Raw genomic sequence first — 12,259 nt, 5'->3', positions numbered from 1 at the left:
CAGATATTTTTTAATTGTTTTTCTTTGTCACAAAGGAAAGGTTTGATCTAGAGTGAGGAAAGGGTTGGATAAAGACAAAAGACATCAATAAATATTTTTTTGCTTTGGGTTTTGTTTTTAAGGAAATAAGGTTAGTCTGTCCAGACCAGTTGGTACTACCTTGCTGAATTGATGATGATACCTGTAACCACTTCATTTTCTTCTCATTCAGAAGCAATGTCCTTACTAATAAGGAATTTTACCAAGAATTAGAATCAGTCTTGTCATCTTGCAGATTTTGCTCTTTTCTTTTGTTTGAAAATTGATACATTTGCCATTTTCCAATCCAGTAACTCTTCATAAGCTTTTAGAAACCCACTAGCCACCTTAACAGTCATATTAGCCAGTTCATTAGCCTCATATTTATTTCATCCAAGCTTCATGATTTAGCTTAATGACAGGTAAGGACTTTCTTACCATGTCTTAACTTTATCTTTTGTCTTCTTAATAATTGTCTTAAATCTTTTTTTTCCAGTCCAAAAATCATTCTGCTTGCAAAAGAACAGAAGCAAAATATGTCAAGTAATTTAGACTTTTCAGTATGATCCAGTTTTATCATTTCATCTTTTCCAAACATCACTTCTATCAGCACTTATCATTTCCTTCACTTTTTTGAACAATGTAATTATCATTGGTACAAGTTAGTAATTTCTCAGCTGCTCTGGTTTTGGCAAAGACCTATAGCAGATGTCTATAGGGTTGAAGTCATGCCTTCATGCCAGGTTTGTGATAAATTTTCCAAAATCCTCATCTTTTTCTTCCTTTTCTATAAGTAGTCTGTGGTGTACTCCCATAACACTATTGCTTCTATTTCTTCCTTCATAGATTCCCACCCAAAAGCTTTAAGAAAAGTATATCAGTAAGAGATTTTGAGATGGTACATTTTGTATTTTTGAAACAGCCTACACAAATAATACACAGCAATAGAAACAATCAATGAATAGCTAATAGTCATTTTGGCTTAAATGTAGAGTATATGCAAAGGAAAAAAGTGAAGTAAAACTGGAAAGGTAAGTTGGAGTCAGATTGTTGATCTCTTTAAATATTAGGCTAAGGAAAATTTCCTTTATAGCCATCCCCAGATTATCATGTGGATTCAACCGGTACATTTTAGAGTGTAGGCTCTATATCCCAGGGCAGTGACCAGTTTGTAAGAGTGTTACCTCCTCCTTCTGTAATATAGTCTGTACTATTCCTTGTACACTTTCCTAAATTTAACACAATTCATTCTTATTTTCTTTCTTTTTTGTGGGGCAGTGAAGGTTAAGTGACTTGCTCAGGGTCACACAGCTAGTAAGTGTCAAGTGTCTGAGGCCGGGACAATGCTTTATCCACTGTGCCACCTAGCTGCCCCAATATCTTTTAGCTGTTCCCTTTTCCCTACTCACATGGCCCTGATCCTATTTAAGGCCCTTATTGCCCTTTACCCAGACTATCACGTTAGCTTCCTAAATTGTCTCCCAATCTCAAGTCTCATTCTCCTCCATATCACTGCTGGGAGTGAGATTTTTCCCCCAACCCTTAAAGATAAGTGATTTAACTATGGTAATAATCAGTATTTAGCCTACAAATTGTGATTTAATATGTTTAGGTATTCTTTAGTGGTATTCTTTAGTAGCTTAAGCTAATAATAATGGAGTAAGTAAGACTGATACCAGTAGAGCAAAATCCAATGCCATATGACCATCAAGTCTAGAAACCATTTAACCGACATTCATCTATTCCTACCTCAGTGGTCAGCAACTAACTACTTGGCCATTCATCTATACCTCTAGCAATCATCTGGTTCCACCTCGGTAGACAGCAACCCAAGTTGACAGATTTTGGCAACGAAGGAGTCATTTGTTTAAGTGGAAAAGGGGAAATCCAAGTGGCTAGTACATGTACCATTTGGGATGTATTCCATTGTGGGAGGAGTTTGTATAAAAATAGTATTGTATCCTGTTGAGTCTCAAGCTCAGGGTCTCTTGGTACTACCCCTGACTGAGACAGGCTTTATTGTAAGATAGACCCCCTCTCAATAAACCTATTTTCTACTGCTTGGAGACTTTGCTGTTTCTTTCTTTCATCTGACTTTTTTCCCAAAGAACAAGCCTGGCCTCGTCATTCCCTTTCTAGATAAATTAACAGTGGTTCTCTATTGACTCTAGGACCAAATATTATTTTCATATTTATCTCATACTTTTAAAATAAAATAAGGAAACACATTAAGAATGCATATTCATATAAAAATTATAATATGTGTGCGATCTTCTCTCAGAATAGTTGTGAGAATAGAATAAGCATATTAAAAGCACTTTTATATTTTAAAACATGTTTGGGTGTGCATATTTCTGTGTATGTTAGTCCAGGTGAACAATGATCTCATTTAAGTAGGCAATCTTTCCAACACAATTTATACATTGCCTTCACCTTAGAAGATGGTCTTCGTGCATTTCTGTTTCTGACATCATCCATCACCTTGATACGTAATCTTTTGGTAAAGACCTTCTCTGTATTTAACTAGGCTACTCCTCATACATCAGACATAAAGACTCTGTCTGGCTCTATATAGTTGAAGTGTTTCCAATATACATCAAAGCTTATTGGAATACCTTTGGAGAAACTGGAGTAAATTTCATGCCACAGTGAGATATCCCTAGAGGGCCTTAGTTGTAGATTACACAATAACCATCTCAGTGTTAGAAGGGACTTTACATTCCTCTTACTATATACATGTCAAAGAATCTCCTATACATTATTGCAACAAGTGGTGCTGAAGATATCTAAGTAGGAGAAGACTATTTAAACAGCTCTGTACTTTTAGATAGATCTAATTGTTACTACTTCCTTTTTTTTATTTTCTTATGTTTAAACTCAGGATTTGTTTTTTATTGTTGTCGTTTTCTTTTTTATGAATCTTCCAGCATAGTGTCTTATTTTTTGGATTTATTTATTTATTTAGAATTTTCCCCAAGTTACATGTAAAAAAATAAATTTTTCACACTGTTTAAAAAAAAAAGAATGCATATTCATTTTTTTTTTTTTTACTGTTGGGGTCCATGATAAGAAAAGCTTGGAGACTTGCTTTAAACAGCCAACTTTAAAATGAACTTTTGTAATACACCCCTTTCATCAGTTGAAACCTGTCTATATATGCTTCTTTCTCAAGGATTTTTTTAAATTGCATTTTCCTTCACAGGGAAAGGGTATATGTAGTTTTATACATAAATACATGTATTTATGAAAGAAATATCCAAACTGACCTATCTGTGGGGACCAGAGAATTTTCGTTCCTCTTTGACCTTTTTTATGTAGTGGGCACAAAGAAAGGAAAGGAGAATATTTGTTTCTAAGAGTTAAGGTTGAAAAGTATTTGTTTTAAAGTCCAACAAAATAATTTTTAGTGAACTGCTGTAAGAGAAAAGGAGTCCCAGTAGATATCATAACAGATTATTTCTTGGTAGGTAGAAGAAATGGGAGTATAGTTGGATAGACTATCTACTATTGATACCACAAAGCTCCACCGTGAAACATCTGATTGAATGATTATTAAGGGGGATAATAGGGTTCATGTTGGTTGGTAGGGGTGTGTATCAGTTGCAGTATGGTACAGTGAGCCTTCATGTTAAACTTGTAAGTCACTATAAGATAGTAACTAGGGCATAAAAGCCGCTAGTTATGTGACTGGGTGACCCATGTAAACTCTGAACTTCAGTCTGCTTATCTTTAAAATAGAGGTGACACTTAGAGTGCAGGATTGTCATAAGGTTTAGAGGAGATGTCTGTTAAAGTGGTTTCTAAATGTGAAAGTATTTATGTAAATACCATTTTTATTATAGTAGTTTACTTAGAAAAAACTTTAAGTAATTTAGTCATCCTATATTGGTTAGGATATTAAAGTAGGTGAGAAAAAGCAGTTACTATTGAGATTTTGCTATCTCTTGACATATTTTTAGAGATTTACAAGAAAAAGACTTATATGTAAGGTATCCAGGGCCCAGTGTCCATACATGGATATAAATTTGAAAACTGATAGACCCCATAGACATTTTTTGTTTGTTTTTTAGTGAGGCAATTGGGGTTAAGTGACTTGCCCAGGGTCACACAGCTAGTAAGTGTTAAGTGTCTGAGGCCGGATTTGAACTCAGGTACTCCTGACTCCAGGGCCAGTGCTCTATCCACTGCACCACCTAGCTGCCCCCCATAGACATTTTAAAGGGAAATGATTTGCCCTAAAGAAAAGGGTAGCCTAAAGGAATCCTTTAGTACCAACTGTGGTCTTGCTTACATTCTTCTTAGTACTTGGAAAATTTGAAAGTCTAATTGGGAAGGAATTAGATTATTATCATAATGAGAGATATAAATTTGGGCTTGATCTCCAAAGGGTTAGATTTTAACTTCCTAAAAGTCATTTACTTCTCTGGGGCAGCTAGGTGGCGCAGTGAATAAAGCACTCACCCTGGATTCAGGAGGACCTGAGTTCAAATACGGCCTCAGACACTTGACACTAGCTGTGTGACCCTGGGCAAGTCACTTAACCTTCATTGCCCCGCAAAAAAGGAAAGAAAAAATAATTTACTTCTCATCTTTATTTTTCTTGAAATCTGACGGTCTCTCATGTGAATAATGTGAAAAATAATTAATATCCATTCACCCCTTAAATATGTCTTTACATTAGAAAACTGTATAAAATGAGAGGCTATATGGCAGGATTAGGCACACTTAGGATAAAGAAGATATATATGAGTTCTATATCCCATCTCTGATTCCTTGAACTTCAGTTCCCTCATTTAGAAAATGGGGTTAATAATCCCTGTAGTACCTTACTCATTGGATTGTTAGGCTCAAATGAGATAATTTATAGAAAGCACTTTGCAAATATTAGAGTGCTACACAAATGTCAGCTATTATTCTGATAGTACTCAAGTAGTGTAAACAGTAAAGAAGAGGAGTGCTTAGCCTGGGGTCTTCAAACCCTCAGAGAGTCAGTCCATAGAGATTTGAGGGGATCAGTGAACTGGGATGGGAGAAAAAAATTAAATCTTTGTTTTCCTTTGTTATCCGATGTACTTTATGCATTTATTCATAAACATACTTCTGAGAAGGTGTCTGTAGCCCCAGAAAGCCAAAGGGGTCCATGGCTCCCCAAAAGTGAAAAAACCCCTGTTAAAGAGATGACATTTTCATCTGTGATTACATAGTGGTTGCTAATCTATTTATTTTTCAAAACTTCTTTTTTCCTGTCCAGGAAGGCAATAGAAGAACTTCTCAAGGAAGCTAAACGAGGGAAAACCCGAGCAGAGACAATGGGGCCTATGGGCTGGTAAGTTCTCATATAATAATCCTTAATAAACCATAATAATCCTTAGTATTTTAACATTGAGAAAATGTAATGTTTTAGAGTTTAATAGTTCTTTCTATTGGAGGCAAGATACTAAAACGGTACTTTTGTGAGAGGTATATTAAATCTGTCACAATCAAGACTTCTGCTTTGATAATAGTCCTAAGTAAATGAAAGTATCTTTGCATCTAAACACAGTACTTAATTCTTATTCCAAATTCAGAATCAATGAAGTAACACAGACATTTTAGACTAAGGTTTACTTTTGTACTGTTTATGGGGAAAAAAGGAACTGAAGACTCTCAACTTGGTCCCCATGTCTGTTCAACAATCCATTGATAGAGATATCCTTAGCTCCTTCCCTGTAGTGACTGTTCCATATCTCTTCTTAAACCCTATCCCCCATACTTATTAACAGCTTAGTCAAGTAGAAACTTGATTGATAATAAGACCATCCAGCATAATTCCCCACAGCTACCTTCACTTCACAAAACTTCTCCAACTTTATCCATTCCCTCCACACATGAAAAGGTATCCTTACTCCTCACTAACACTTGATTCTCCCAGTGATACATTTAATCCCTTGCTCCTTCCCCTACCTCTAGGTCCTATAGTCATTTCCTCTCTTGCATTTTCAACTGCTCACTTTCCACTGATTCCTTCCTATTTGAAACAATCTCCCAAATCCTCACAAAATCTTCCTGTGATCCTTCTGCCTTATATGGCTGCTGTCCCATTTTTCTCCTCTTTACTGCTAAATGTCTTATAAACATTCTCTATACCCAGTGTCCCTCCACCACCACACCCACCCCTACCCCACAGGCAGTGTAATAAAATGAAAAGAGTTTTCCATGTGGATTAAGCAAATGTTTTTCCTTGATAGGAACATTAAACACAAAATCAGTCTTGTGATAACATATCTGATCAGTTTTATAACACAGGGTACACTGAAGTACATAACTGGGTCTTTCATATATAATAAATTAGTTGACAAATTGTTTAATTTATCACTAATTCTCAGGTTTTAAAGAATAGGGAATAAGAAAACTAAAAATTAAAGAGTTTTCCAAATATTACCCTCCAGGAAACTTTGCCTGATTGACCTTCATATTCTAATTGGTAACAACCTTACTTCTTATCCCTCAGAATATGTTCAATGCATTATCATTTGATACTGACATATGATATCATTATGACTCCATAAGGACAAAATTCTTTCCTAAATGTCTTTCCTGAACTTCTTATCTTCCTCGTCTCCTAAAATTGCTCTACACACAGTAGGAGTATAATCAGCATTTGGTGAATGATGTGGAGGCTGTCCACACCTTGGGAATTGATGTACCTTGGGTGAGAAGCAGGGCTGAGAAAAGAATGGGATTTAGCTGAAATTGGTCTGTTCTCTAGCAGCTGGTACTTGACAGTCTCTGGTCAGAATGTCAAGGGTCACTCCAAGGTAAATTGGCATCATATGTGATCAGAGTAGACTAGCACTGGGTTAGGGATCAGAGGTCAGTCAATTGACAAACTGGCCAGAAAATCATCTCTGAAGGAGGCTGATGCATAGGAAGTCTGCTTATCCGAAAACCAGCTAACTGATGCCACATATTCTTACCTCCTTTGGGCTATTTATTTGGCTGTTTTCCTGAGCAAGAAAATTTTGCTCTCCAAAGGGTTAACTACAGAAGCTACAATTTCCCTTCGAGAACCAAATTTGTCTTTAGCCAAATTTAGGACATGACTATTCTGGCATGAAACTATCAGCTGCTGAGGTAAAAAGTCCTAAATTCAGTGAGACCGAGCCTTTTCTACTAAGTCTTCATTCTTTGAGAGGGGGGTCATCTGGACACCATTTTGGGGGGGGGGGAGGTTTGCTTATAGATTATTTGCTAGGTTTAAACTTTCACATAAGAATTAGTTTACAAATGGGTTTTTAGACCAGGCCACAAATGCTTGTTTAGTTCATGATGGGCCTGAAATATAATAATAGTATTTCATCTGGGCCTAGCCATTATTTATAACAATGTTTCTATTTTTAAATGTTTTCCATATTCCAGCTCAGAACCAAAGAAGTGTATTCTCATGGAAGCATAGTTCATTTCTAAATACCAGTAAGGAGTTGGGCTACATATGTCTGCAGAAAGGTCTTGGGAGCAGGAAGCTACCCTTAGGACCTTAGAACCAATAATATATTAGCTCACACTTTCTACAGAGAGCAATTCTCTAATGCCTAGGGAACAAAAGGGTCCCATAAGACAGAAGTTCTAGGTTTGTACTTTCACTTAGAAGTATAGACGGATTTTTTTTTTTCCCTTTTGTAAGGGGCAAGAGTGGTGAGGGGCTGAGACACATACCATGGTGGGAAAGGGAGGAGTGATTAGGATGGAACCATGTGTGTAAAACACAAGTTGTCTGGTTATTTCCCCTTCCCCCTCAGTAGTAGAACCATAGCCCCTTCACCTGAGGAAGTTAAGGTATTATCTTATTGAGGAGCACAATGTTAGTATCCATTTTCATGATTTCTGGAAATATCAGAGGTGTGGGGGTGGGGGAGGGTTTTCAATTAGGGCTTTGAACAAATTTCCAGTATGTATGTAAATACTTTATGGTGCTGTCTCATGTACCATGAAGAGGGCATGCTTTTTTTGGAGGAGAGGAACAGGGCCACTTATGCCTGAAAGGGTCTGGGTGGAACCTAGACACAGAACCAGCTACTGACCAGCTCCCTCTGTCAGCCTGAGATACCATCTCTGCCCAACACTCACCACCTTTCATTAGCCTCCCAAGTGAAAGGACCCAGACAACCCAGTTTTGTCTGCATCATACTTTGGAAACTGAACTTCTCTCCCCTGTTACCTCTGTGGCTTCTTCTGTTTTACTCCCTAGACCAATAATAATGAATCAGCAATGATTTAGGAGAGAACAGTTCCCTGCCCCCTCCTCATATTCATTCATGCCCACACACCATACCCAACCTATGTCCCAGTCCAACCCTGTCCATACCTTCCACTGTACCTTCTGGAATTTCTGTTCCATGGTAAACAAACTCCCCTTCATCCTGGGACTGTTTTTCTCCAGTCTTCATCTATTATTCTTCATGGAGGCCTGGCATCCCTTTTGATGACAATGCATCCTGGCTCACCTCCTCCAACACCAACTGTACCTTGTCTTACACTGGCCAGGGAAGGGGAGTAGAGAGTCCAAATAATCCTCTCCCTATTGTCACTTCCACACTCTCCCTTTGCCTCCTTCACTTAGGACTCCTTCCTCTTTTGAAATCCAGTCAAAGTTATGAGAGGTAAGCTACACTATACCAATCCCCAGCTTGTTCTCCCTCCTTTCTCACCTTCTTCCTCTGCTTGCCAATGCCTGCCTTTATGCTGTGCTGCTTGAGCATTCATCTAAATGCTCCCGTTTCCTCTGCCTCCCTAAGTCCCATGACCTACTCCTCTCCTCTCCAGCCACACAGAGGGATGGTCACATATTAGATCTCACTGTTACCCACAAGTGTTCCAGTTCTGTAATTAGAAGCTCTGAGTCTGTCATTCTTCCCCTCCCTAGGCTTTACCTCTCCTGCACTTGTTCTTTGTCTTTATTGACACCTCTGTTCCCTTCACCCCTTAGTGCTTTCTCAGACCTTGCCCCCTTTCCAGCTTCAAACTAGTGGTAGAGTCTTCCAAGCTCATATTGGTCTGCTCAGCCAGTCAGACACGCCATACCTTGACCTTGACATGGCAATGTCATTTTGGTCTTCTTCTAGCTCAAAGGAAAGCAGCCAATAAAAACAGTTGATTCCTTACCACAGAGGCTATTTCAACCCTTTTCTTCCCTCCTCAGGTACCCCATAACTCTTATTAGAGGTAACTAGGTAACCCAGTGAATAGAGCCCTTCCCTGTACATGGAGTCAAGGACACCTGAGTTCAGATCCTACCCTAGACTAGCTTTGTGACCCTAGGCAAGTGTCTGCCTTAGTTTCCTCATCTGTAAAATGGGGATGATAATAGCATATACCTCCCGGGGTTGTTGTAAGGGTAAAATGCAGTATTTGTAAAGTGCTTTGCAAGCCTTAAAATGCTTTATAAATGTTAGCTGTCATTACTGACGTTCTTGTTGCCTCATAGCTCTTAGTCAAGTACCTTACCCCTTTTGGGGGGGGGGGCGGGATTGAGTCCATTTGATAAGAGCTCCCCCTTCTCCCACTCTTCTTATTCCAAAACCCATTGGCATCATGTCCCACTCTCTCCTCCTTCCTCTCATCTCTGATAAAAATGTGGCCCTTCACCTTACTATGACCAGCCCCTCGACTTGTGTGCTTAATTTCACTCCCTGCCATCTTTTCCAGTCAATTTCAGCCTCAATTATCCTTCCTTCCCTTCTAATCCTCAGCCTCCCCCTATCAATTCAGTCCTTCCTTTCTGTCTTTAGACATGCCCAAGTTTCCCTTATCCTTAAAAACAAAACCTTCACTAGGCTCTACCATATTCACTCAAGCTATCAGCCTATATATCTCTCCTTTCTTTGTTTCTTTGAAAGAAAACCAACCGTCTACACTTGCAGCCTTTAATTCCTCTCCTCTCACTCCCTTTTCAATTTGGCTTCCAACCTCATTACCAAATGAAACTATCAGCACAATTACCATTGATCTCTTAAAGGCTAAATCTGGTGGGTTTTCCCATTCCTAGTCCCTCTCAACCTAACATTCAACACTGCTGAGCACTGTCTCCTCCTAGGTATTCTCTCCTCCCGGAATTTTTGTGACACTCCTCTCTCTTGTTTTCTTCTCCTGCCTGCCTGATCACTCCTCAGTCTCCTTTGCTGACCCATCATCCACCATTCTGATCTGAGTCCCTTCATCTTGTCCCTCTGCATACTCTCAGTGACCTCATCAGTTCCTATGCACTTAACTGTTTCTATACATGTGACTCCCAGATCTTCATATCCAGCCCCAGTCTCTCCACAGTTGCCTATTGGACGTTTCAATCTGGATGTACCAGAGGCATCTTAAATTCATTCTCTTTCTCTTTAAACCTTCCCCTCTTCTATACCAACCTATTTCTGTCAAGCACCATTATCCTTCATAATATTTACATTATCCTCAATTCCTCACTCTTCCTCATCTTACATATTCAATCAGTCGCCATATCTCACCTTCTCTACCTGTAAGATCTTTCCCGTCTGATCCCTTCTCTCCACTGACTCATCACTTAGCACAGTGTCTGGCACATAATAGATTCTTAATAATATTAATCAAAATTGATAAATGTTGATTGATAGTTCAGACCTTTCACCTAGATTATTACAACAGATTTAATCGATCTCCTTGCCTCAAGTCTCTTATGCTGTTGCCAAAGTAATTTTCCTTAAACATACATCGGACTTCTGATTGCCTCTAGAAAAAAATATAAATGCCTCTAGTTGTCTTTTAAAGCCTTATACAGCCCAGCCTACTATTCCAGCCTCTTTGACCTTACCTTCTCCTTCTCCTCCCCTCTGCATTCCAGCCAAACTGGCCTTTTCTCACTTTAAAAACTCCTTAATACTACCTGCGCCTTTGTACTGACTGTCTCCAGCCCATGGAATACACTCCTTCCTTCCTCACCTCCACCCCGTAGAGTCCCTCTGCTTTCCTTTAAAATGTGTCTCTGTCGCCACTTCCACATGTAACCTTTCCTGATCCCCACAACTGTGCTCTTCCTCCCAAACTATGTTTTTATTTAATGACTTGGTGTCCATGTACACACACACACACATTTATACTGTGCATGTTTTTTATTTACTTGCCTCTCATTAGAATGTAGCTCATTCGTTGAGTTGGGATTGTTTCTTTTTTTCATATTTGTATCATTTAACACAGTGCCTGATAGTGAGTGATTAATAAATACTTGTTGATTTGATTTGGGTAATGGTGGTCAGTTTGTGTCATTTCATCCACCTCCTTTCTCTTCTTTATCTCCCTTGAGACCAGTGGCATGCACCTTTGAAACAGCAGTTAGGTGTGCATGTAGGCCTATGTAAATATAGGCTACCAGGGGATTGAACCCATGACCTTGGCCTCAGTAGTATAGTACTCTAACCAATTCAGTTGAACTAACCATCTGTATAAATGGGTTTTGACATTAAGAATAAATATTTTAACATATTTAGTTTTATATAATTAGCTTTCATTTTAATGGCTCGTGCTAGACTGGTCATTGGATACTACTGCAGCACAAAGTAAATGACAGTAATTGTACCATGTCATGGTACCAGATTTCAATGTAGTACTCAGAGACCCCAAAGAAGAAATTTCATGCCAGGAGACTTTAGAAAGCTACGATTTGAGGCGGTGAGTGGATGGATGGATGGATGGATGGGTGGGTGGGGTGGGGGCTTCTTCCTTTTTTACTCTATCCAGCTCTAGCTACAAGAGACCCTCAGGGTCACTTCTGTCTTTGTTATCCTGAAGATGGTTGTTCCCCATCTCCCCTTCGGCCAACTCCTAAAGGTATCACTGATGCTTGGCTACAGGTCCTTTGCCCTCTGACCAGGTTCATCCTTTTGCAGTCTTAAAAATGAGCATCTTCCAGGGGAAGAAGGGAAGACCTTGTTCTGTACCCAAGCAACTGTAATTATTAGCCTGTTCTCAAAGACATAATAGTAGAATGTGGTTAGTATTCTTAAAGCATTTTGAGGTCCTTTATAGTTGCTTTTTTTTTAAAAATAAGAGGTACTATTTCTTCCCTTTCAATGATCAGTAAGAAAGACCTTGGGGAGGTTGTTGAGTTCATGCCAGAAAGAAATTGCTGAACTAAAGAAAATTAAAGTGAGCTGCCATGCTTGATTTCAAATGGAAAGTGATCATTTGGTGCTGTAATTTCCTGGATGTCATTCAGCAGAAGGATCTCTTTAGACTCTGTTCT

At 38.8% G+C, this 12,259-nt stretch overlaps 1 protein-coding gene across 1 annotated transcript in view; it reads left to right on the top strand.

Moving 5' to 3' along the window:
* POLR1D (RNA polymerase I and III subunit D) overlaps nt 1–12,259 on the top strand; it is a 54,598-nt gene that overhangs the window by 29,378 nt on the left and 12,961 nt on the right. Inside the window, exon 2 of the mRNA XM_043998271.1 lies at nt 5,270–5,344. Within this exon, the coding sequence (XP_043854206.1) occupies nt 5,270–5,344 (75 nt within the window). The remainder of the gene's footprint in view (nt 1–5,269; nt 5,345–12,259) is intronic.

This window comes from Dromiciops gliroides, chromosome 3 (assembly GCF_019393635.1).
Source record: "Dromiciops gliroides isolate mDroGli1 chromosome 3, mDroGli1.pri, whole genome shotgun sequence".
Lineage (NCBI taxonomy): Eukaryota > Metazoa > Chordata > Mammalia > Microbiotheria > Microbiotheriidae > Dromiciops > Dromiciops gliroides.
The sequence above is the reverse complement of the archived record's forward strand: the minus strand, read 5'-3'. Positions and strand labels throughout refer to the sequence as shown.